At 43.1% G+C, this 24,600-nt stretch overlaps 1 protein-coding gene and 1 pseudogene across 3 annotated transcripts in view; one reads left to right on the plus strand and one right to left on the minus strand.

Moving 5' to 3' along the window:
• Nucleotides 1–4,402: 4,402 nt before the first annotated feature.
• On the plus strand, nt 4,403–4,538 carry LOC115897243 (annotated as a pseudogene).
• STK38 (serine/threonine kinase 38) overlaps nt 4,483–24,600 on the minus strand; it is a 53,264-nt gene continuing 33,146 nt past the window's right edge. For 2 of the 3 annotated variants that reach the window (XM_010389690.2, XM_030929035.1), the window contains 7 exons: nt 18,019–18,121; nt 17,099–17,160; nt 10,402–10,519; nt 8,931–9,054; nt 8,364–8,459; nt 7,288–7,382; nt 4,483–6,494 (listed from right to left, as the gene is read on the minus strand). In XM_010389690.2, the coding sequence (XP_010387992.1) occupies nt 6,364–6,494; nt 7,288–7,382; nt 8,364–8,459; nt 8,931–9,054; nt 10,402–10,519; nt 17,099–17,160; nt 18,019–18,121 (729 nt within the window). In that variant the 3' untranslated portion in view covers nt 4,483–6,363. The remainder of the gene's footprint in view (nt 6,495–7,287; nt 7,383–8,363; nt 8,460–8,930; nt 9,055–10,401; nt 10,520–17,098; nt 17,161–18,018; nt 18,122–24,600) is intronic. The other variant, XM_010389692.2, reaches the window with a different exon arrangement.

The following is a 24,600-nucleotide window of genomic DNA, read 5'->3' on the forward strand; positions in this document are numbered from 1 at the left end:
CCTCCCATCACCCTCCACCTGGAGCTCACCCATGCCTGCTCCATTCCCAGGGGCAGGCCATTCTGCAAAAGCAGGACTTCTCAGTCCTTACAGAAACAAGGGCTGGGTTGAGGTCACCCCCTTCATAGTTGGTTACTGGTCAGATGGGTAAGAGGCATTTCTAACTGTAAAAAGGTGGAACTTGGGTTTGGTGTTTTCTTCTAAGTGCCTAAATAAAGCAAGCCAGGCTGTTGACAGAGAAACATTTTCATAAGAAAATGGTTTTAGCCAGAGTAATCGGCAAGCCGAGATTAACCCGAATCTGAAGTTTAGAATCTTGAGTTTGCATCTGCATCATACCATGCTGTTTCGATGAGGAAACATTTGCCACTGAGAAGTTGGAGGGTGGGCAAGATGACAGTGTTAAAGTGAGTCAGATCATCTAATGGTTTCCCCTAAGCCCTGGAAAGGCTTATAATGTATTGTTAACATTTGAGTGTTCTGAAGTTAAAAAGCAAGGGTTTTTGGCCAGGCCTGGTGGCTCACGACTGTAATCCCAGCACTTTGGGAGGCCAAGGTCGGCAAATCACTTAAGGTCAGGAGTTTGAGACCAGCCTGGCCAACACAGTGAAACCCCGTGTCTACTAAAAATACAAAAAAATCAGCTGGGTGTGGTGGCGAGTGCCTGTAGTTCCAGCTACTTGGGAGGCTGAGGCAGGAGAATTGCTTGAACCCGGGAGGTGGAGGTTGCAGCAAGCCAAGATCGTGCCACTGCACTCCAGCCTGGGCAACAGAGCAAGACACTCTCTCAAAAAAGAAAGAAAAAAAAAAGGTTTTGGCTGGGTGCAGTGGCTCATGCCGGTAATCCCAGCACTTTGGGAGGCCAAGGTGGGAGGATCACTTGAGGTCAGGAGTTTGAGACTGGACTGGGCAACATAAAAAATAAAAAAATAGCCAGGCATGGACATGGCTGTAGTCCCAGCTACTCAAGAGGCTGAGGCAGGATGACTCCTTGAGCTCAGGAGGATGAGGCTGCAGTGAGACATGATGACGCCACTGCACTCCAGCCTGGATGGCAGAGCAAGACCCTGTCTCAACATTTTAAGTCAAGGGTTTGTAGTAATGTATTCAATGCCACTTCTCGCCATCACTTTGCAATTGTTGAAATGGGTATACTGAGCTCAGAAAGCAAATCTGATGCCTTCATGGGAGACGGAGCCATATTTGTGTTCTGGGTGGGATCACTAGTGCAGGAACACATTACATTTTCTTCTGAAGGCAAAATGCTTGTAGGTTTTGCCTCTTTACGTTGTATTTACTTTTAAAATTGCACTTGTTCACCTACCAGTGTTTACGAAATCCTGTATTTGGGATGCTTTTTCTATAATAAAATATTATCATTTGAGTGTCTGTTTTTTTTTTTTTTAGCAGAAAGTAAAATTAGAAATGAAGATGTTGAGCTGGGCGCGGTGGCTCATGCCTGTAATCCCAGCACTTTGGGAGGCCAAACGGGTGGATCACTTGAGGTCAGGAGTTCAAGACCAGCCTGGCCAAGATGGCAAAACCCTCTCTCTCCTAAAAATACAAAAATTAGCCAGGCGTGGTGGCACATGCCTATAGTCCCAGGTACTGGGGAGGCTGAGGCAGAAGAACCACTTGAACCTGTGAGGCGGAGGCTGCAGTGAGCCAAGACTGTGCCACTGCACTCCAGCCTGGGTGACAGAGTGAGACTCCGTCTTAAAAAAAACAAAAGTAGGTGGGTCTCTGAGGACTTCACTGCCAAGGTGGTAGTTGAAGCCACAGTATGGAGATCACCAAGAGATCACATGACTGAAGACGGCAAAGGCACCAGCACCAACATTTAAGTGTTGTGGAACTAGTAAGGAAGTCAGGGAGATGGAAGGAGAGTTTGTTTTAAAGGTTAACTGAATGCAGCAGATCAAGATGAGGACTGAAGGGAACCCAATGGATATGGCAGAACACCAGTGACTAGAGGAGTGATAACAAATACAAGCATGTTTTACACAGCAGATAATTAATACTAACATTTCACACATGGGGCAGAGACCAGATGAGCATGAATTAAAGTGGAGAAGTGAGAAACAAAGTAAAAGTGACTGCAGAGTATTCCTTATGCTCTTCACAAAAGTAATACCTATTCATAGATCCATGCCTCCACCACAACACAGGAGCATAATGACCAGCCTACAAAACCCTGGACTGCTCACTTGTTTTCCTTCTGCTAAATCACTGCTGCCTAAATAAAAACATCTCTAGGATGCTTCACTAAGCTACTCAGAACTCTGGGTTGGCTTGTCATCACTGTCACATCAACACTAATATAAATAAGGTGATGCTACATTCCATTAAGCCACTTGGAGGGAATTCTTTCAAACTGATCTGCAATTCAGAACCACGGTGAGCTCCCTGTTGCCTCACCAGACTGCCTGGAACTGAGCTCTGTACGTCACAGACGCTTGAATGTTGCTTGGGCAAAGTGTCTTATCTCTGAAAACGCGCGTGAAAAAGCATCACGGAGGCCGTTTTTGTCAGTGTTGGCTTTGATGGATCATTCCAGAGAAATATGCTCTGTAGGAAAGAAAATATCATTCACTGAATCCTTCTGAATTCAATTAAAAACACCACTTGGATTACACAGAAGCCAAGGAGAACCAGGACAAGGCGATCTAAAAAAGTGCTTTCCAAGGAAGTAAGTCTGACAGAGCATTACCTACTGAGGGCAGAGGGGGACTCCTATTAGGCCATATAGATGAGTTTTCAAATTGGCAATCTGTTTTGCAGAACCTGAGTATTAATCCTGAAGCAACTCATGTGAATCTTACTTCTGACCTTTTGTTTTTTTTGAGGCAGTCTCACTCTGTCACCCAGGCTGGAGTGCAATGATGGCACGATCTCAGCTCATTGCAACCTCCACCTCCTAGGCTCAAGTGATTCTCCCACCTCAGACTCCTGAGCAGCCGGGACCACAGACACGTGCCACCACACTAATTTTTTGTATTTTTGGTAGAGGCAGGGTTTCGCCATGTTGCCCAGATTGGTCTTTAACTAACTGGGCTCAAGCGATTCACTCACTTCAGCCTCCCAAAGTGCCGGGATTAAAGCGTGAGCCATCATACCCAGCCCTTTGAAAGTAATTCTAAGGGCAACAATGGATTAAGCTGGTAACCACCCATCAACACTCAGAAAAGCAGCCTGGGTAATTGAGATGCAGGGGAGGGGAGTATGAAATAAATGCCAATCAACCAAGCCAACTAAAAAGAAACAGGTACTGAAGAAAATGGTGATGCACTCCTGAACTGGGAGACCGAATGATATGATTTTGGTTTCACTTTAGTATGCAATAGTTACATATTATTTTCTCACTCCCCCAATGAGAGTAGGAAACAGAATTTCTGTGAACAGGATCAACACTGAGCCAGTGTTGCCCAACATGTTTCTTAGGATTCATAAGCCTTAGAAAGACATTACCCATTTTGGCTGCATTTAGCTTTCTCTGCCTGCAGTTTCTACTCTAGTTGGTCTTTGCCCCTCCCTTCTTGACTCCTTGAGGTGCTTTTCCCTACCCAGAAAGGGGCTAATAAGTGGGGCATATGGGACTCCTCCAGTACACAACATCTCAGAGACAGAACCCTGCTCTGATGGACACAGGGCTGAACAATTCCTTTTTTTTTTTTTTTTCTTTTTTTGAGACAGAGTCCCGCTCTGTCACCCAGGCTGGAGTGCAATGACACGATCTCAGCTCACTGCAACCTCTGCCTCCCGGGTTCAAGCGATTCTCCTGCCTCAGCCTCCTGAGTAGCTGAGACTACAGGCTCGTGCCACCATGCCCAGCTAATTTTTGTATTTTTAGTAGAGACGGGATTTCACTGTGTTAGCCAAGATGGTCTAGATTTTCTGACCTTGTGATCCCCCTGCCTCGGCCTCCCAAAGTCCTAGAATTACAGGTATGAGCCACCGCACCTGGCCAACATTTCCATCTTATGAGCTCATGAGATTCCTGGTTGACTGCAGGCTGGGAAAAAATGGGGCTAGGCTGTAAAGGGCTGTACAAAAGGTCCACAAGATGACAGCACTTTTGTCAGGATATGCCCTTGGCCTTACTGTGAGGGGAGGGCCCACTGCCCTGCAACACTGAGGTGGGTGGAAGAAGCACATGCAGTCGGGGCAAGAGAAGTCTCTTCATATGCACAGTGATTCAGGAGACTAGCTCCCTAAGAACAAAAGTCAGTCCCAGCTTCCCTGAGATGGAAAAGCACTTTGCATGAAGATGGTGATACAGTTTTGAAATTAACACTTGAAATTAGGCGTTCTAATGGTTTGTGGACAAAGGGGTTAGTTAAAAGCAGCCACCAGCACTCTGCCTCTAAGTTATATGCCACTATTTGCTTTAAATCACATCACAATCCCTTCTTGGCCTTTTTGCTAAGATCAAATGCAGTATCTGTTCTTATCAGTTTAATAAATCACATCACATATTTCCACTACTGTTTTCACACAGTTTATTCATAAGTTTAAAAGTTAAAATGTGGGCATTTTCCCCTAAAACAAATCATCCCCTGCCACTCCCCCACACAAAGACTCTCCCAACACTGCAGTTACTTCTCTTTACCCAGGCTTACTACACATTCTTGCAAAACACACAGGAGTCAACACCCCAACTATTTGGTAATACAAAGAGACTACAAAGTTACACAAAAGAATCTCATTTACTTCCTTTTCACTAGCAGGCTATGAATGAAAGACTGAGAGGCAAACACATCACCTTCATCCAGAGTTGAGACTTCCCTAACCTTTTTTCTTCCTCTAAGAGGTTAAAACCCAAAGCAGTTTCACTGACAACCGTAACTCTGATATTCCATTTTTCTCTTCTGAATGGCTAAGCTAGGACATACTTTCCTTTCAAAACTGATCTTCACAACCTCATTACTGGCAGAAAGCAGGCTCCCAGCTGCAGCTCGGCCACAATGCTCTGCAGCAGGCGAAGTTCCCACACAGGTGCAAATGATGCTTTAAGAGTTATCAAAACGTTTTAAAAAATAATACATTAATATGGAGCCTCCACATTTTTCTGACAAAATTCCTCTAAAGGTGGTGGCAGCTGTGAAACAGAAGGCACTTTGTGCTATACAATTCAGAGGGTCTCTCATGAGAGAACGCCACAGCAGAGAGACCCAATCCGCCTAAGTTGCAGGCGACCCTTTAGGGTGGGGAGGAGTATCCCCCAGGAAGGCATCTGCAAAGGAAAAAATTGTAATCATGATTCCAAGGCAAAATGGCTACTTAAAGTTGAGAGAGAAGAAATACCAAGAGAGAAGACAAAACATGGTTGCGCCAAGGACTAAGGAGTGAGCTTTAACAAGGACTTGTCAGCTGGCTCTACTTCTATTGGGCTGGTTCCTTTACCATTTCCAAAGAGGTTCTGGAGACCTTGCAGGAACAGGAAAAGCACCTTAGCCAAGAGGGTTCCAGGCCTCCTGCCTAGGCCTGGGCTCTCTTTATTAAGTTCCCAGGAATAAACTGAGTTCCCGTTTGCAGCACGTGCAGGTATTGCTGGTCCACGGCAACATCTGTCTTAGGGATTTTCTGGTACAGCCGTGAAGAGAAAGTGAGGGTTTTCCATATAATCCGGGATTCCTTGGCAATGCCCAAAGACTTTCTGGGCCTTCTAAGAGCAACAATGGATCAAGCTGGTAACACTCAGAAAAGCAGCATGGATATTTTAGATGGGGGACAGGGAGGAGATAAATCAATGGATTGACAGTCTTTATCTTAGTACCATAAATAAAGTGCACCATGAATGGAGGCTATAAGCCACTCGCCTGAGGCTGAGGTATGGGTAGAAACTACCATCACCACCCTCAGGGTGGTGGATCATTTCCTTCAGCCAGAATCCTGGCTGCTGAGACTGTCTTTATTGCTTTATTTCCTTAGTACTATGGAACTTTTAGCTATAAAGGAAATACTTGGTGGGCTTGGCAGAGAGCGTGTCACAGGAATTGGCTGATATTCGATGACTATATAAGACAATCTCAATAATGTTGGATGATGGCTGTTTTTTCCCTTCATTCTGATGAACGTAGGAAAACTCAAGTTGTTTTTAAAACATCTACCAAATTGGCTCATGATGCTTCGAAAGAAGCAGGATAGCTGTTTATGGCCGATGCAGTAGAAATGGTTGTCTTTGTTTACAGTTTTTCAGATGCATTATGGAAGAAAATCCTCTTACTATCACATTTCAGGAGACTTTACTATGACATACTGGTGGGTTCCATCAACTTCTTGGAAGCTCTTCAAGAGTGTGAGAGGAAAAGCATGATGTTGCACAAAGAACTCTGTTCCATGTAGGATTCCATGGCAAGAGAATTATTTTGCTGCTTTCATGTAGGAAGGTATTGCCCCCCTTGCAGTCAGGCCCTCAAAGCGCTTGTACGTGTAATTGATGAAGACCCAGTCTTTGTTCTTGTAGTCAGTCTCAGGGTGATTACTTGTGGCCACTGGGAAAGAAATAGATGTGAGAGTTGATTCACTGCTTTACCTCCAAAGGACTACTCACGGTGCTGAAGACGGCGCTCTGAAGAACATACCAGTTTCTATTTGGCAAAGCTTATTTTTCACTCTATGAATACTCTTTTTTTTTTTTTTTGAGACAGAGTCTCGCTCTGTCGCCAGGTTGGAGTGCAGTGGCACGATCTCGGCTCACTGCAACTTCTGCCTCCTGGGTTCAAGCGATTCTCCTGCCTCAGCCTGTCAAGAAGCTGATACTACAGGCATGCACCACCACACCCAGCTAATTTTTGTATTTTTAGTAGAGATGAGGTTTCACCATGTTGGCCAGGATAGTCTCGATCTCTTGACCTCGTGATCTGCCCACCTCGGCCTCCCAAAGTGCTGGGATTTCAGGCATGAGCCACCGTGCCTGGCCTCACTCAATGAATTTTCTACATTGTCTTGCTCATGTTCTTTAAATCTTGTATTTCTCCACAAATTTTTTAATGTTATATTTTCCCATTCCTATCATTTCAGATTACCTAACACTTAGTAAATAACAAAGGAACAGATTTTTGTAACTTACCCAGTTGAGCAGTCTAAACATGGGAGCTGATATTCATTTTCCATTCACCAAGGTTTCACCACTACCTAGCATTAGAACTGGAAAAGTACTTACAAAGAACCTGAAGAACTGAAGTTCCTCTCCATGTTCACTACCCTGACTTGCAAACATCATCCCAAAATTGGGGGTAAATAATGTGCTTATAAGGCAGCAGGAGACAATGCTGGTGGTGTTACCTGTTGGCTTAAGTATATCAGATTCTGGAAACTCATCGAAGTTTGAAGTATCATCAATGCTTTTGATTTCAATAGATATTGCAGCAGGTCTCTCTCTGCCAAGAATACACATGCCAAAAATTACTAAGTTAGTAATCATATGGATCATACCACTCAAGTCTTTCTCCAAAAAAGACCCCTGGTCTGACATGAGAAGACTCTTCACTGGCAGGCAGCATTTACTTTCTCTGAAAAACTTACAAAAACTGACCAACCAAGCCAACTGACTGTACCCAAACAAAGTAAATTATGATTTAAAAAAAAACTCAATCATTCACAGCTAGAAAGAAAGACAAGAATAACTAAAACTTGAAGTTAGTGCAACTCCCCCAATGGCCTGTCCTGTCTACTAAAGAGGGAAACTGAGCCTCTAAATGTCCCCTTGTGTAGGGCTCTGCCCTTCCTCTACTGGAGGTGCCAACGAGTAGGATAGCTAAAAAAGTGGCAAAGGTAAAAAATTACAAGCAGCACATAAGAACACAATTATAAAATAAATGAAAACTTCTTCACCTTCTATTTAATAACCAATGACTGCTGAATGAGAAGGTCTGGACTACAGCAGGTGGTCTAGGCTCTCATGGCTGTTGGCCGTAGTCTACAACCCCCACCATAAAAATTTTCACTCTCCCCTTTCCCTCTCCACTTCCACCCCTCCAATCTTTCCTCCACTCCTTTCTCCCTTCTCTATGTTCCAGTGATACCTTCCACCCTGTGGGCAGGAACAGGCCCGCTGGTGGGCCCTAAGAGGTTGCTGAGTTCTAGGTAAAGGGTAATACACTTCCTAGATGCTCCCTCCACCACAAAAAACAAAGTTCACTTCACTTTGTAAATAACTGCTAGATTCAATATATTCCATGTCACATGGCTGACAAAAAACACAACGCCCAATCACCACGAATGAAAATCAGGAAAAGATCCTAAATCTCTAAGAAAGCTCTCTTCCCTTACTTGGCTTGCCAATGATGGTCCTTCCAAATTATTATTAAGTAAACTAGAGACTTTCTGAAATCACTTTGAAAGTGTTTATATGGATATACCTGATATGTTCCCAGTCAACGCCTTCAAAAAAAGAGTTACTTTTTATTTCCTCAACTCCAGGAGCTCCAATTCTATGTTCCCATTCACAGCAGAATCTGGAAAAGACAGAGGCCTTTCAGCACACCTCAAGCAGTCTCTTTAGAAAAAGAAAAACTTTTTTTTTTTGAGACAAGGTCTCACTCTGTCACCCAGGCTGGAGTGCAGTGGCACAATCAAGGCTCACTGCAGCTTCAACTTCCTGGGCTCAAGTGATCCTCCCATCTCAGCCTCCCAAGTAGCTGGGACCACAGGTTCCACCATGCTCAGCCAATTTATTTTTTTAGAGGTGGGGTTTTGCTGTGTTGTCCAGGCCAGTCTCAAATTCCTGGGCTCAAGTGATCCCCCTGCCTCAGCCTCCCAAAATGCTGGGATTATAGGCGTGAGCCACCATGCACAGCCTTTTTATTCGTTTAAAGAGAGGAACAGGAGGAAATAGAAAGCAGATTCAGGAGATAACAAGTTTAAAAAAAAATGGAATTATTCATATAAAAAGCTGAGAAAGAAGGTGGAGGGATGTTCTCTAATACCTCAAAATTAGATCCTTGGCCTTCTCAGAGATGGGAACTTCCGGAGGAAAAGTCAAAGTTTCTTTCCAGTTCATCACCTTCTTGTATGTCTCTTGAGGGGTCTCAGAACAGAAAGGTGGGTAGCCTGTAATAAAAAGGAACTTCGGAGCTTTTACACTCCAGAACTTTGAATCTGACCAGGATTACTCTCCTTAATACAATTCTGTATGTCTTTTTTTTTTTTTTTTTTTTTTTTTGAGACAGGGTCTCACTCTGTTACCTAGGCTGAGTGCAGTGCAATCATGGTTCACTGCAGCCTTGAATTCCTACCTCAGCCTCCCTAGTAGGTGGGACTACAGAAGAGCACCACCACACCCAGCTGATTTTTCATTTTTCTTTTGTAAAGACAGAGTCTCACTATGTTGACCAGGCTTGTTTTGAACTCCTGGGTTTAAGCGATCCTACCGCCTCGACCTCCCAAAGTGCTGGGATTACAGGCATAAGCCACTGTGCCCGGCCCGATTCTGTATGTCTTTATTGACTACTGGATTACTCTGTATGGCCATCCCTCCATGACATAGACAGGATTTCCACTTATCCCAGAAAATATCTAAACCTATTTTTCATTTTCCCCCAAACTCCCAGACCCAAAGTGAAATCATGCTTCTGGTACCACTAGGAAGTCAGCTAATAGGTAGAGCTGGGAAAAGAAAGGAGGACATAAATAGAATTGCAGGTGTGGGAATCACCATGCCCAAAGAAGAAATGAAAGGATGAAACAATATCATTCCAGAAATACCCTTCTATGGGTAAAGTACCAAATAACGTGAATAAGAAAAAAGCATAGATTTTAAAAAGGACCACCATGCGTCTTTTTGAGAACTACAGGCAAGAAGACAAACACGCACACACCCTATCACCCCATCTTCCCTCCAGATAGTGTACGCCCACCTCCACAGGCATTGTTCCCATGTTCCTGAAGCCAAAGCAGGCAGATAGACTCACTCGGAACCAACAAGGATATACTTGCTCGCTGGCATATGACCACCCCCACAGATGCGTCCCATAAACACAGAGATACACCAATACAATAAGAGGGAGAGAGGCCACAGGGTCCCATGATTTGAAAGCTTTGACAGAGGAAGGGGGCAGCATATTAGAAAAGTGAGGCAACGCCCAGTTAAAATGCTCTGCATACAACGGATGTTAATAAGTGCTAGTGACTGAAAGAGCTTCCAGATGGAGGAGAAGAAGGTATAAGAGAAAGAAAAACATAAAAAATGATCAACAAAGCAATTGCAGGATGCCAGTAAGCCTAAGAATGGAGTGGGATACATCTTACTGAAAGAGTTGTCATCTGTCTAAAACAATTCACTTTGAAAGACAAGTGGGGAAATCACTTAGATCACTGCCAATTGAAACAGAGGCTGATATCAATGTAGAAGTCTGTCACGGATGCACAGAAAAAGTCCTCTGAAACCATGCAACTTACCGATGAGCATCTCATACATGATCACCCCAAGCGACCACCAATCACAGAGCTTGTTGTACCCGGTCTGCATGAACACCTCAGGAGCAATGTAGTCAGGAGTGCCTACTGTGGAGAAGGCCTGAAACATGGACCACACATCAGGGAGGCCCAGCCAGGCAGGAGATGCCCAGAGTTCTGTTCTAGAAACCAAAGGCTATGAATACCACCAGAAGCTACCCCCAAGCTAAATACGCGGGACTGCCCAGTAGCTTAACGGCAAGCTTGATTTGCCAAAGCACTTTCCAAAATGAACAAGAAAGCTTTGTTAATGAGGTGGGAGACCTTTCTTAACTATCAGTCACTACGGCGAAGGCATCTCTGTCATAATAACTAATATTACAATTCTCTGAGCACCCATTAAGTACCAGGCTCTGTACTTTATATATAGAGTTATATATACATATATATAAAATTTCATATACATGAGTTCATTTAATCCCGACAAAACTTTTCCAAGGAGGACCTTATTAGCCTAACTTTGCAGATACAATTTGATGCTCAAAATGGCTTTGCCCAAGACCCCAGAACTAGTTAGGTGGTAGAGCCCAGTTTAGAGATTAAATATCTGGCCGGGTGCGGTGGCTCACGCCTGTAATCCCAGCACTTTGAGAGGCTGAAAGGTGGGTGGATCATGAGGTCAAGAGATCGAGACCATCCTGGCCAACATGGTGAAACCCAGTCTCTACTAAAAATACAAAAATTAGCTGGGCATGGTGGGGTGCACCTGTAGTACAAGCTTATCGAAAGGCTGAGGCAGGAGAATCGCTTGAACCCAGGAGGCAGAAGTTGCAGTCAGCTGAGATCGTGCCACTGCACTCCAGCCTGGTGACAGAATGAGACTCTGTCTCAAAAAAAAAAAAAAAAAAAAGGTAGAAATTATAATATCTTACTCCATCCCTCTTTCTATGATACACATTCTTTGATCTGACACAATCATAAAGGGAAGCTTTATGATCAAAAGCTAAAGTTATATCCTATAAGTTAATGTTTATAAATACCTATTTACCAAACTTAATTGTTTTTGTACATAGTTCTTGGAGGACTGTTCTCTTTTTCTAAGAGATGGGGTCTCCCTTTGTAGCCCAGGCTGGAGTGCAGTGGCACAATGATAGTTCACCTCAAACTCCTAGGCTCAAGAGATCTTCCCATGTCAGTCACCAGAGTAGCTACGACCATAGGTGCATGCCACCACACCTGGCTAATTTTTTAATTTTTTTGTAGAGATGGGGTTTTGCCATCTTGCCCAGACTCCTAGGCCCAAGTGATCCTCCCACCTCAGCCTCCCAAAGTGCTGGGATTATAGGTGTAAGCCACCATACTCGACCAAGAGAAACATTTTCTGCATTCCAGTATTCTACTCTAACATACCAGGACTGCAAAATAAGAGGAGAAAGTACAATCAAAGCCTCCTAATGTACTTAACATCTGAGGGCTTACCATGTGTAAGGCTCTGATCTAGGTGCTTTAAATATTATATATTATATAAATTTTAAAATTACAGTTGTATTGTTTTTTAAAACATTATGAAATATTACAAACATATACAAAAAAGGAACAGACAATACAGACCCATTACTCATATTAAAGAGATTAATAAATTGCCATATTTGTCTCAGATCGCTTGTCTTTTTTTTTTTTTTTTTGAGATGAACCACACCTGGCTAATTTTTTGTATTTTTAGTAGAGACAGGGTTTCACCACATTGGCCAGGCTGGTCACGAACTCCTGACCTCAAGTGATCCACCCGCCTCCGCCTCCCAAAGTGCTGGGATTACAGGCGTGAGCTGCCGCACCCAGCCCTGTTTGTCTTAACATTAGTTTTGAGATTTATTCACGTAGTTCACTCTAGTTCACTCACTTCTCAGCTGTATGCTATACTGTTATATAAATTAATCACAATAGTTTTTATCCCTTCTTCTGTAATGGACAGTTACATTGCTTCCAGTATTTCACTATGACAAGTAACTCCTGAATAAACATTCTTGTAATACCTTCTTGGGCATTGTGCAAGCATTTCTCTAGAGTATAAACTAGAATATTGCTGAGCCTTGGGTTATAAGCATCTAAACTTGAGGTATCTTCCATGTCCTCCAAAGTAGTTAGTCCCTATTTAAACCAGTCCTGGTGGGGATTAGCTTCTGGTGCTCCACATCTCACCAAGACTTGGCTTTGTCAGATTTTTTATTTTTATTTTTACCAATTTGATGAATATGAAATGGGATCTTTTTTTCTTTTTAAGCGATGGGATCTTGCTCTGTCACCCGGGCTGGAGTGCAGTGGTATGATCATAGCTCACTGCAGCCTTGAAATCCTGACCTCAAGGGATTTTCCTGCCTCAGCCTCCTGAGTAGCTGGGACTGTAGGGATGTGCCAGCATGGCTGGGATCTTGTTTTAATTTGCATTTACTTTATTTCAAGTAGGGCTGAGCACACACTCGTATTTTAATTAGCCATCCAGGTTTTTACTATGAATTCCTGTTCAGATCCTTTGTCCACTAGTATTTGCTTAAGTTGTGTTGTCTTTTTTCTTATTGATTCATAGGAATTCTTTATGAATTCAGGACATTAATCTGTTTAAGATATTTGTATACTGCAAATATCTTCTCCCAGATTGAGGCTTGTTATTTTTATTGTGATTTTTTTTTTTTAATGAAGTAGTATTTGTTACCAAAATATGTCACATACATACATGTGTTAATTATATACATTATCAAATTATAATGCATAATCATGAAAATGAATACCCACGAGTTCAACTGAAGAACCAAGTAATAACAATATTATTAAAGCTAAACATGTACTCCTCCCCGTCTCTCCTGCTTCTCTTAATCACTATGCCGAATTTCACGTTTTGTCACTCCTTTGCTTTTAAAAAGAATTTTGCCAGGTATCTCTCTAAATGAGATTTTATTTTTGAGCTTTATTAAAATGGTACCATTCTATATACAGTCTTCTGTTATTAGATTCTTCCTCTCAACTTTATGTTTCTAAAATTGATTCACGCTGTCACATGTAGCTGTAGTTCAATTATTTTTACTGCTGCAAAATATTCTATTCCAGAATGTAACTATTTTCCTGTGGATGGACACTGGGTTATTCCCAGTCTTTTGCTATTATGAAAATGCAATAAACATTCTTCTGCATGTCTCCTGGTTCACATGTGCAATTTCTCTAGGGCTTATGACTAGGGGTAGAATTGCAGCGCTGTAGGGTGTACACACGAACTCTGAGAGGTAATTCCAAAGTAGCTGTACCGTGTGGCTTGTCTTTTCATTTCTTTGTGTCTTTTGATACACAGAAGGTTTTTTTCCTTAAAGTAGTAAAATAAACCAAATTTTTCCTTTATGAGCTGTACTTCTTGTATCTTATTTAAGAAATCCTTCTTTACTCTGAGGTCATAAAGATACTGCCCTGTATTTTCTTTAAAAATTTTTAAAGTTTAATTTCCCATCTAGAATTGACTTGCATATACTGTACGGTAGGGATCCATTTTTTCCATATAGCTAAGTGCATGCATGTGTGTATATATACATGTATAATATATATTTAAATGCAGACATTAAATAACACAAATACCAGTGTTGTCTTTTGTCTTTAAGTTTTAAAGACTGAAACGTGGATTAGGCCTTCTCCAAGAATTTTCATTCTAATCATAAAGGTAAGAAATTACAAATACCCTTTAATTTAGAGATAAGGTTTACTCTACCAAAGATGAATGTAAATCTAAGCAGATCTTACTTGTTCAAAGATTTCCATGATAAAACCAGAGGTCTACTGCCAGAGGAAAAGAACTCCTTCAAGCTACCAATGCATTAAAATAAAGACTCAAGAGTTATAAAATATAGCAAACAGCAGGCTCAAACCTGTGAAGGTAAAAGTATTGCTCTTATTCCAGAAACTAGAATCTGCCGTAGGAGCTCACTCGTATTTTACCACACGTTTTACCACACCGTCTGTACCAGGTGTGTCCTTTCCAATCTAAGGACTGCCCCCTTCCCAAACCTTTGTTGTTTTCCACACCAGGGTGTCCTCCAACTCCAACCTCATAAACCTGTACTCCAGTTTTTCCTTTTCTTGTCTGGGTATTTCAAGTGTCAATGAAAGCTGCAATCTGGAATAGCTCCGTCAGTTGTTAACAGTCATTTCAACCAAATGTGTTCTAACCTTATGATTTTGTGTCAGGGTTTTAAGAGAAATAAAAAAATTTAATTTCCTAATCACTTCTGTAAATCCTACCCTAAAAAAATAAACTGACCAAGATTGGATGCCTATGTATCTATTATATTTTATATCTGCGATTAACTTAAAGCTGACTCATATTAATCAGGTACTGGGGCCTAAGGTTATATAGGACCACAAAACAATTTAAAACATTACAATATTATTTAAGCAGCCAAGGAATGAAGCTAAAGCCTCTACTTTTTTTAGTGATTCCCAATGGACTAAAAAGTAATAGGCTGGGTAGGAATTACATATGCTAGGCTTAACCTAGAGCAGTAAATTTATATTAAGTATTAACGAGTATCAATCTTCAGCTAGGTACTAGCTAAATGGGATCACTTAGAAAAGGTCAAAGTAACACAGTTAATTAACATTTAGAAGACTGAGAGGTGGCTTCATTTTCTTCAAGTTATGAAAAGAGATAATATGAGGATGACCTTAATTTACACTTTCCCATTTCTACTGCATATAGTATAAAAAGGCAAGAACCTTAATCATAGCATCAGGGCATTAAGTTTATTGAGATTTTCAAAAATGTTTTTAACTATTAAATGACATTTAACTGCAAGCACGAAAATTGTGAAATTGCTTTCCTTATAGAACTACAGAAATGATTCCTCTAATCAGCACAAGACCCTTGGGTGCACATCAAAGAGCACAAAGCTTGTCTTGGAATATAAGGGACAATTCAAGACACTTAAGCCTTATCCCCAAAATACTCGTTAGTACAGGAGCCAAAGGTTAAATGCTGGCCTGCTTGGAAAAAAAAAAAAAGAAAGAAAGAAAGAAAGAAAAGAAAAGAACAGAAATCACAGATTCCTTACCTTCTGTTTCCAAAAAATAGATAAATATTAGTTGCCCAACAAAGCAGGAGCTATTATTTAAGACATAACCTCTTCAGTGGAAGTTCTCAACATTCACTGCACAGTAGAATCTGTCTTTTAAAAATCAGATACGATACGATACCCAGACTATATCCCAGACCAACTGAATCATAATCTCTGTGGGTGGAACCTGGACATCAACATGTTCTGAAGTTCCCCAGGTGATTCTGTTGTGCAGCCAAGGTTAAAAACTACTTCTCTGTGGAGAGACATAATAGAAGCACCTGACCAAATTCGTTCCTGACATTCTCTAATCCTCAACAAGATACATAAAATATTTTTCAACCACATACAGAATTCAGAAGTTTAAAGAGTAGCAGAGTTCCCAAGGAAGGGAGACTGTTTTGTAACTAACTGTACTAAACTGAAGATTTCCCAAGTAAATGTTGTCTGAGGCCCCACTGATGAGTGGGCTTCGAATAAATCAAAACGAATGCACAACTTTCCTTTGACTCTTTCTTAAACCATCTCATAGGTTTCCATTTTCACATGTAACTGACATCCACCTATTAGTGACTTACTAAGACTGTTATTAAAGGTACTCTAGAGAACTGTAAATCAGTATTTCACTAGGAATTCTGACTGAAACACAGTATTTGGTAAACTTGCCAAGTTGCTACCATGTATGTGGACAAACAGAAGTGCTGCCATTTCTAGACAATACATTTGCATGACCATCATTCCAAGTTAGTCAGTTTCCCATTGCTGCTATTCTGCTTTCCAATGACCAAATGTTAGTTTGGCTTTATCCATCATCAGTTTCATTTGCTATGGGTTTCCTGCAAAGCTTAAGAATGTAGTGATATACATTTCTATTATCTGGCCAATAACCTTCCAGTAACTGGACACTGGAACATGTACACTGTACTTCAAACAAGAACCAATTAACCAGCTATTGCTAAAAAATAAATTCTGCCTAGACAGCAATATTTCACTGGTAAATTTGTACTTCCAACATACTATCAAGGTAAACACGATGTTTCTTATTTTTCAGCCTGTAGGACCTAATTTTACATGGGCACAAAGTCAAATGCATATAAATAAGCATTCCCCTTATATTTCTCTCCAATCTTTACAAGTAAGTTCTTTTTCACATCACAAAGTCAGAAAGTGTGAGGCAAATGAATTGAGGAGTCTTGACTTACCCTTGCCCGACTGGATCAAAATTTTTAAGAAGTTTGAGAACTGATGCCTGAAAACTCTAGGTAGGTATTTGTAGTTAGTTTTGAGAGATCTCCAGCTTAAATACAACCCCCTTACCACTACAAAAATAGAGAAAAGGTGGGGCAGGAAGGAAAGGTATTGTTACCAAGCTAAAAGGTCAGAATGAGGTCACCCACGGAAAATGTCACAATGAAAACAACCTAATATTACCTGTCCTCCTTCAAAAGATTCCTTTGGGTCCTACCAACCTAACGACAGCACTCTCTTTAGGTAATCTTAAAAGCAAGGGACACATTGCAAATATCTGTCAAATGCAAATTTATGTGCAAATCTTTAGAACTTATACATACTTGGTTTGTAGCATTTCAGAAGCCACAGATATTACTTACTAGCTGACGTCTATTTCTTTTCCAGGTTTCTGCTTTCCTTTTGGAATTCATGTTCTGGAAAGCTGAAAGTAGAGAATACAAGCTGCAGTCAAAGTTCAGACCAAACTGTTTACTACTTTTTTTAGTAGGCTCTTTCAAGTCATATGAAACCCTGAAGTCTTGCTTTTTTTCTACTCATACATCAAAAGCTCCAGATGACACATATCCTAGTAAGTTTACAGTAAGCCCAAATCAGAGGCTGTAAAGCATTAACTTAAAAGACTCACACAAAGTTGTAAAAGGTACTCCCATGTGGATCAAGTGGCCACAGAGGATACAGGACTTAATCAGAATTACAGGGAATTCAGTCTCAACTAGAACCGAGGTCCTAACGTGGACCTACAACAGTCACAATTTCTCAAAATTACCATCAATTTTCCAAGTAGTAGTAACTTATATGATCAGGGACATCTGAATTTATAATACATGATTTGACATAAGCTTTTCTAGGATGAAATGTAATTTTACTACACAGTTGTCAATGATTTCATAGTGTTCAAGTGGAAGTGACAGTCATAAGGATAAACTTCTTTCTGTCATGAAGGAAAGAAGTACCCAGGATAAATCTAGCCCAGAGCTGTTCCCAGGAGTGTTTCCTCTACTATTTCTGCTTGCCTGTCCCATACTCATCCCCAGTGACCTTCCCAATAGACCTCTAAAGAAGATCCCTTTCAACCTCTGCCTTCACACATTTGGTACCATTCATTCATCTTGCCTCACCAGACAACACAAATCACAGGCAAACCTGGGAAGGTATTTTTATTCTCTACACACTCATGCTGTGAGAATCTCCTATCTGTCCTGCATAATTTGGTTACAAGGGAAACAGCTCTTCTAGGCCCAGTTAGAACGAAAAGGCTAACGTAATTGTTACCACTTACTGAAATCACTGGGGAGGCTGTGGTTCAGATTCCTATAAAATTCTGTCCTATGTGCTTTTTTCAGTCCTGTGCAAAGACCAAAGTCAGAAAGTTTCACATGGCCCTATGGGGAAGAAACAAGGTGATGGATGAGTATTCTTGGAGGTAGAACAGAACATTACCTTCTACTCCTTCCAGCATCCATTACAGCTCTACAGCCACAGTACACTGCTCCTTCTTTTATTATAGGAAAAATCATGTAATTGCAGAAAAATTTTTTTTAAAATCCCAAGTCCTATTATACTAATAAAGTTATTTTCATTTCTGCATATCAACTTTGGTTTTATCCAAATACTGATTTTTAAACATCGTTGACCCCTCCTTAGCATCTAGAGACAATTTTATTACTTCTTTAACTCAATCAAATATTTCTCTCTGTTTCTATATGGTCTTGTTTTTTTCTGAGACATGGTCTTGCTGTGTCACCCAAGCTGAAGTACAGTGATGTGATCATGGCTCACTGCAGTCTCGACCACCCAGGCTCAAGCAATCCTCTCATCTCAGCTTCCTGAGTAGCTGGGACCTCAGGTGCGTGCCACCACATCCGACTAATTTTTTTTATTTTTTGGAGATATAGGGCTTCCCTATGTTTCCCAGGCTGGTCTCAAACTCCTGAGGTCAAGTGATCCTCCCATCCCAGCCTCCCAAAGTTCTGAGATTATAGGCATGTACCACACCTGGCCAAAATTACCACTTTAAAGGTCTCCATAATACTCAATTAACTTGGCACTTCATTGTTTACCTTACCATCCCCTTAATACTGGATGTGCATTCCATTTTCAATTCTTAGCTCTCATACAACATGGATTATCAGGTGCTCTCTGACAGAGTCTATATTCCCAGACCTAACCGGGCATGATTCAGGATGACTTTAATAAATGATTGTTAAATGAAGAGTAAATCTTTTCAAAATTGTTCATATAGCTTTTCCTCCTCTTATTCCATTGGAATAAATTCCAGCAGTCAACTATTTCAAAGACAAAGGGAATAAATATTATTGGATAGTCCTTGATAAATGCTACTGCCACGAGATCCTTGGGCTTCTAGCCGGAAGCCTCTGTGGTCATTGGTGCCTTTTGCCCGATTTTTACTCAGGTCTGCTGGGCTCATTCCGCCCACTCAGCCTGGCAGGCTTGTGCTACCAGCCCGGATCTCAAATCTGCCAAGGGCAAGACAAGCAGAGTGGCAAGGAGTGTGTGAGTGCAGGGTCCAGCCACCGCACACAGCCAGGCACACTGGCGGCCACTGCACACAGCCAGGCACAGCAGGCAGCTCCAGGCGCCAGTACAGGTGCTGGCTCCATGCAAGCCTGCAGTTGGATGAGATGCACTGCAAGTGGCTTCTGCTGTGGGCACCTGCATATGGACGAGGCGAATGCAGTGGCACCTGGAAGCTTGGAGATGCCAGAAACTGCAGAGCCCTAAAGAGGGTGTCACAGCCCTGGCTCAGGAAGCCCCTAGGTCTGGGCTCCCGGAAGGGCCACAGCGCTTCTCTCCTTCTTGTTGCCTGCAACACGGCGAGCAAGGGAGATATATTTCAGCCCTGTTCGTGTTACAACTCTTTCAGCCCCACCATTTGGCAGGTCCCAGGTTTTTGTCCCGCATTCAGGAAGAATGAGGTATAAGGACAACTGGAGGGTGAGCAAGGTGAAGAGGAGCTTTATTGAGTGACAGTACAGCTCTCAGGAGACCCTAAGTGGGTTGCTCCTTTCCACAGGCAGGTCATCCCATCTGTAGGGGTTCGGTAAGTGTGGTGGGAAAAATTGTAGAAAGACGGAAACCTTCTTAGAAGGCTGGGAAGTTTTACAAAAGCTTCAGAAAAGGATTTGGCTGAAGGCATTCAGATTCTCTTATCCGGTGCCTGAAGGCTTAGGTTAGATAACAAGGGGATGTAAAGAAACTGATCTAGATAAGTTAGTTTACTTAGGCCTCAGAACCTGGCCTTTAATAATCCAAATGCAGGACTGCTCTCTCCGGAGATGGGGTGGCGTTGGGGGTGGGGAGGGGGACAACCATGTTAATTACCCACAAGTGTGTTGACTGAAGGCCTTTGTCATTAAATCTGTACTAAATAGTTGCCCGCAGCACCAGCTTTTCAGGGCCGAGGCTGCTACAACACTTTCTGCAGGCAGCCCAGTCCCCTAGCCCGCTCTTTCACTGGGTATCTGTGTCAGAGTGCATTTTTTCATCCATCACTGGGGTCGCAGTCTGCAGGTTGGACCCGGCACCCATCAAGTCTGTAGCCCTTAGGAGACCTGGAGCAGATAGCTCCTTTCTGCAGCAGGTTGTCTGATATCTGCCAGAGTCTGAGTCCAGGGTTTTTATGGGTTTCAAAAGAGAAAAAGTGTGTGCTGACTGGTCCATGGGCAGTCACAGGCAGGCCCGGAAAAAACACCACAAGTTCTTACTCTGGGCCATAGAGTCCAGCCCGAACTGACAGCCTGGCCCTCAGGCTTCAGGCCATCCCTGGCTTGAAGGTAGGGCTTCACCAGGGACCCACCCTTTTCCACCCAAGAGCCTGTCTGCCTCTTATGGCCATCAACCATTTTGTCCACAGCACCAGGCTGTTGGTGCAAAGGAGCATCTACAGACCTGCACCCAACTGCCCTCTTCCCCTGCTTGGCCTCCCTCTCATGCTTCTTGGCACCCAAAGTCCAGAGGGGGCTGAGGCTGCAGGGGGCTGGTGCGTCAGCACCGCCCCAAGCGTGCGCACACCTGATCAGGTCTCAATAGAACCCAGGCTCAGCCTCAACTTTGCTCTGAAATTGGAGTGGACACCAGGAGCACAGAGAGGTCAGGCAGCAGGAACAGGCACTTCCAAGGTCATGGGCTTCCCAGGACCCTGTGAGCGCAGGGATGCCCAGGTCTGCAGCTGTGGCTGGGCAGCTGCAGCTGTGCCTGAGAGGGCAGGGCTCCCACTTGTTCCCTGCTCCTGCCAGCTCCATGGAGCACACAGCCCTGACTGCCTCCCCCACTGCAGCTGGCATCTTCCCAGCAGAGGCTCCAGACAGGCCACCGCTGCCATCATGACAATACTGTATTCCAATCATAAATCTCTAACTTTGTAATTTTCATAAAGGAAAACTTACACCTTCTATGAGTCAGGCACCTTGATCGATGCTTTAATTGTGTTGTCTCATTTAAAACCCTTAAACTGGCCAGGCACGGTGGCTCAAGCCTGTAATCCCAGCACTTTGGGAGGCCAAGATGGGTGGATCACGAGGCCAGGAGATCGAGACCATCCTGGCTAACACGGTGAAACCCCGTCTCTACTAAAAAATACAAAAAACTAGCCAGGCGAGATGGCGGGCGCCTGTAGTCCCAGCTAGTCGGGAGGCTGAGGCAGGAGAATGGCGTAAACCCGGGAGGCGGAGCTTGCAGTGAGCTGAGATCCGGCCACTGCACTCCAGCTTGGGCGACAGAGCGAGACTCCGTCTCAAAAAAATAAATAAATAAATAAATAAAAAATAAAACCCTTCAACTACACATCACAGACTTAGAGCTGTTAAATGGCTTGCCATTAAAATGGCAGAACTGGCCAGGCGCGGTGGCTGACGCCTGTAATCCCAGCACTTTGGGAGGCTGAGACGGGCAGATCACGAGGTCAGGAGATCAAGACCATTCTGGCTAACACGGTGAAACCCCGTCTCTACTAAAAATACAAAAAAAATTAGCCGGGCGTGGCACCATCTTGGCTCACTGCAAACTCTGCCTCCTGGGTTCAAGAAATTCTCTGCTTCAGCCTCCTGAGTAGCTGGGATTACAGGTGCCCGCCATCAGGTCTGGCTAATTTTTTTGTATTTTTAGTAGAGATGGGGTTTCACCAACTTGGCCACGCTGGTCTTGAATTCCTGACCTCATGATCCACCCACCTCGGCCTCCCAAAGAGCTGGGATTACAGGAGTGAGCCACCATGCCTGACCTAAGTATCTTTTTTTGAAGATTTGCAAGTAACTTATTCTACAAGCCAAGGAAGTTTATAGTTCTCATGATTACATATCTCACCTGGACAACTCGAAGAAAGGACTAAGAAAAATTGTTTTTGGCTGGACACAGTGGCTCACACCTGTAATCCCAACACTTTGGGAGGCCAAGGCAGGTGAATCACCTGGGGTCAGGAGTTCAAGACCAGTCTGGCCAAACAGGGTGAAACCCTGTTTCTACTAAAAATACAAAAATTAACTGGGCATGATGGTGCACGCCTGTAATCCCAGCTACTCGGGAAGCTGAGGCAGAATTGCTTGAAACTGGGAGGCAGAGGTTACAGTGAGCCAAGATCACATCACTGCACTCCAGCCTGGGTGACAAAGTGAGACTCCACTTCAAAAACAAACAAAAAAAAAAAAAAAAGAAAAACTTTTTAAAAGCAGTTCCTGGAGCAAATGCTATTCAAGCTTAGCCTTTCAGGGAATTCTATAGCTATTCTGAGTATGCAACAGGAACTCAAAACTCCTACGTTTTTAGGACTATAATCTATGTGGCAGAACACAAATCAACTTGCTCATGAGAACATTTTACTACAAGCGTGAGCTAGCATAATATAAAGGGCAAACCTGCACCTAACAGGATCCCGCATTCCTCTTCAGTTAGACCAAGTTCTCAAGTTCTTTAATATGGTTGTTGGATCTGAACACAGACTACAGGGGACAAAGAAGCCAGCACTAAGGTACCTAGGGCACCAACCAGAGCATCTGAACTTTGAATCACACAAGGTAGGGCCAGTGTTTTATTAAAAATATATCTGATATTAATGACATAGGAAACATCTAACATTAATATTTTAATGTTTACACAGAATACAAAGCTATTTACTTTTAGGATGCTAACTTTATATAAATGATTGACACAAACAGAAAGACATCAAAGTGATTACAACGAAATGGTTATCTTTCGGTAATGAGATTATAGGTAATTTTTCTTTTTCTTTTTTTTTTTTTTTGAAGATGGAGTCTCACTCTTGGCCAGGCTGTAGTGCAGTGGCACAATCTTGGCTCACTGCAACCTCCGCCTCCCAGATTCAAGCCGATTCTCCTGCCTCAGCCTCCCGAGTAGCTGGGATTACAGGCACGTGCCACCACACCCGGCTAATTTTTTAGTTTTAGTAGAAACGGGGTTTCACCATGTTGTCCAAGCTGGTCTCCATCTCTTGACCTCAGGTAATTCACCTGCCTTGGCCTCCCAAAGTGCTGGAATTATAGGCGTGAGCCGCCACACCCGGCCAGCATAATTTTTCTTCTTTAATACTGTCTGTATTGTTCAAATTTTCTACCATGTTAATGTTTTTTATTTTTTTAGACAGAGTCTTGCTCTGTCCCCCAGGCTAAAGTGCAGTGGTGCGATCTCAGCTCACTGCAACCTCTGCCTCCTGGGTTCAAGTGATTCTCCTGCCTCCACCTCCCAGGTAGCTGGGATTACAGGTACCTGCCACCGCACCCAGCTAATTTTTGTATTTTTAGTAGAGACAAGGTTTTATCATGTTGGCCAGGCGGGTCTTGAACTCCTGACCTCGTGATCCACCCACCTTGGCCTCCCAAACTGCTGGGATTACAGGTGTGAGCCACAGCATCCCGCTTTTTTTTTTTTTTTTTTTTTTGAGAAGGAGTCTTGCTGTGCCACCAGGCTAGTGCACAGTGGTGTGATCTCGACTCACTGCAACCTCTGCCTCCCGGGTTCGAGTGATTCTCCTGCCTCAGCCTCCAGAGTAGCTGGGACTACAGGCACACTCCACCATGCCCAGCTAATGTTTGTATTTTTAGTAGAGACGGGGTTTTACCATGTTGGCCAGAATGGTCTCCATCTCTTGACCTCATGATCCGCCTGCCTTGGCCTCCCAAAGTGCTGGGATGATTACAGACGTGAGCCACCACGCCCGGCCCCAGCCTTTTTTTTTTTTTTTTTTTTTTTTAAACCAACCTCTTCCCATATCCCCATCTCTGCTACACTCCCTAGCCTTTGGTGTCCACTATTCTACTCCACTTCTGTGCATTATAATGAAGAAAAGAGCAGGTGGTGGCTCGCACTTGTAATCCCAGGACTTTGGGAGGCTGAGGCGGGAGCATCACTTAAACCAGAGAGTTTGAGATCAGCCTGGGCAGCAAAGTCAGACCTCATCTCTAATAAAAATTAAAAAAATTTAAAAGGCCAGGTACGGTGACTCACGCCTGTAATCCAAGCACTTTGGGAGGCCGAGGCGGGCAGATCACAAGGTCAGGAGATTGAGACCATCCTGGCTAACATGGTGAAACCCCATCTCTACCAAAAATACAAAAAATTAGCCAGGCGTAGTGGCAGGCACCTGTAGTCCCAGCTACTTGGGAGGCTGAGGCAGAAGAATGGCGTGAACCCAGGAGGTGGAGCTTGCAGTGAGCCGAGACTGCGCTACTGCACACCAGCCTGGGCGACAGAGTGAGACTCCATCTCAAAAAAATATATATATATATATATATATAGCCAGGTAGAACGGCATGCACCTGTCGTCCCAACTGCTCAGGAGGCTGAGGCAGGAAGATCCCTTGAACCCAAGAATTAGGGTGCAGTGAGCTAT

The sequence above is a fragment of the Rhinopithecus roxellana genome, chromosome 4 (assembly GCF_007565055.1).
Source record: "Rhinopithecus roxellana isolate Shanxi Qingling chromosome 4, ASM756505v1, whole genome shotgun sequence".
Taxonomy (NCBI): domain Eukaryota; kingdom Metazoa; phylum Chordata; class Mammalia; order Primates; family Cercopithecidae; genus Rhinopithecus; species Rhinopithecus roxellana.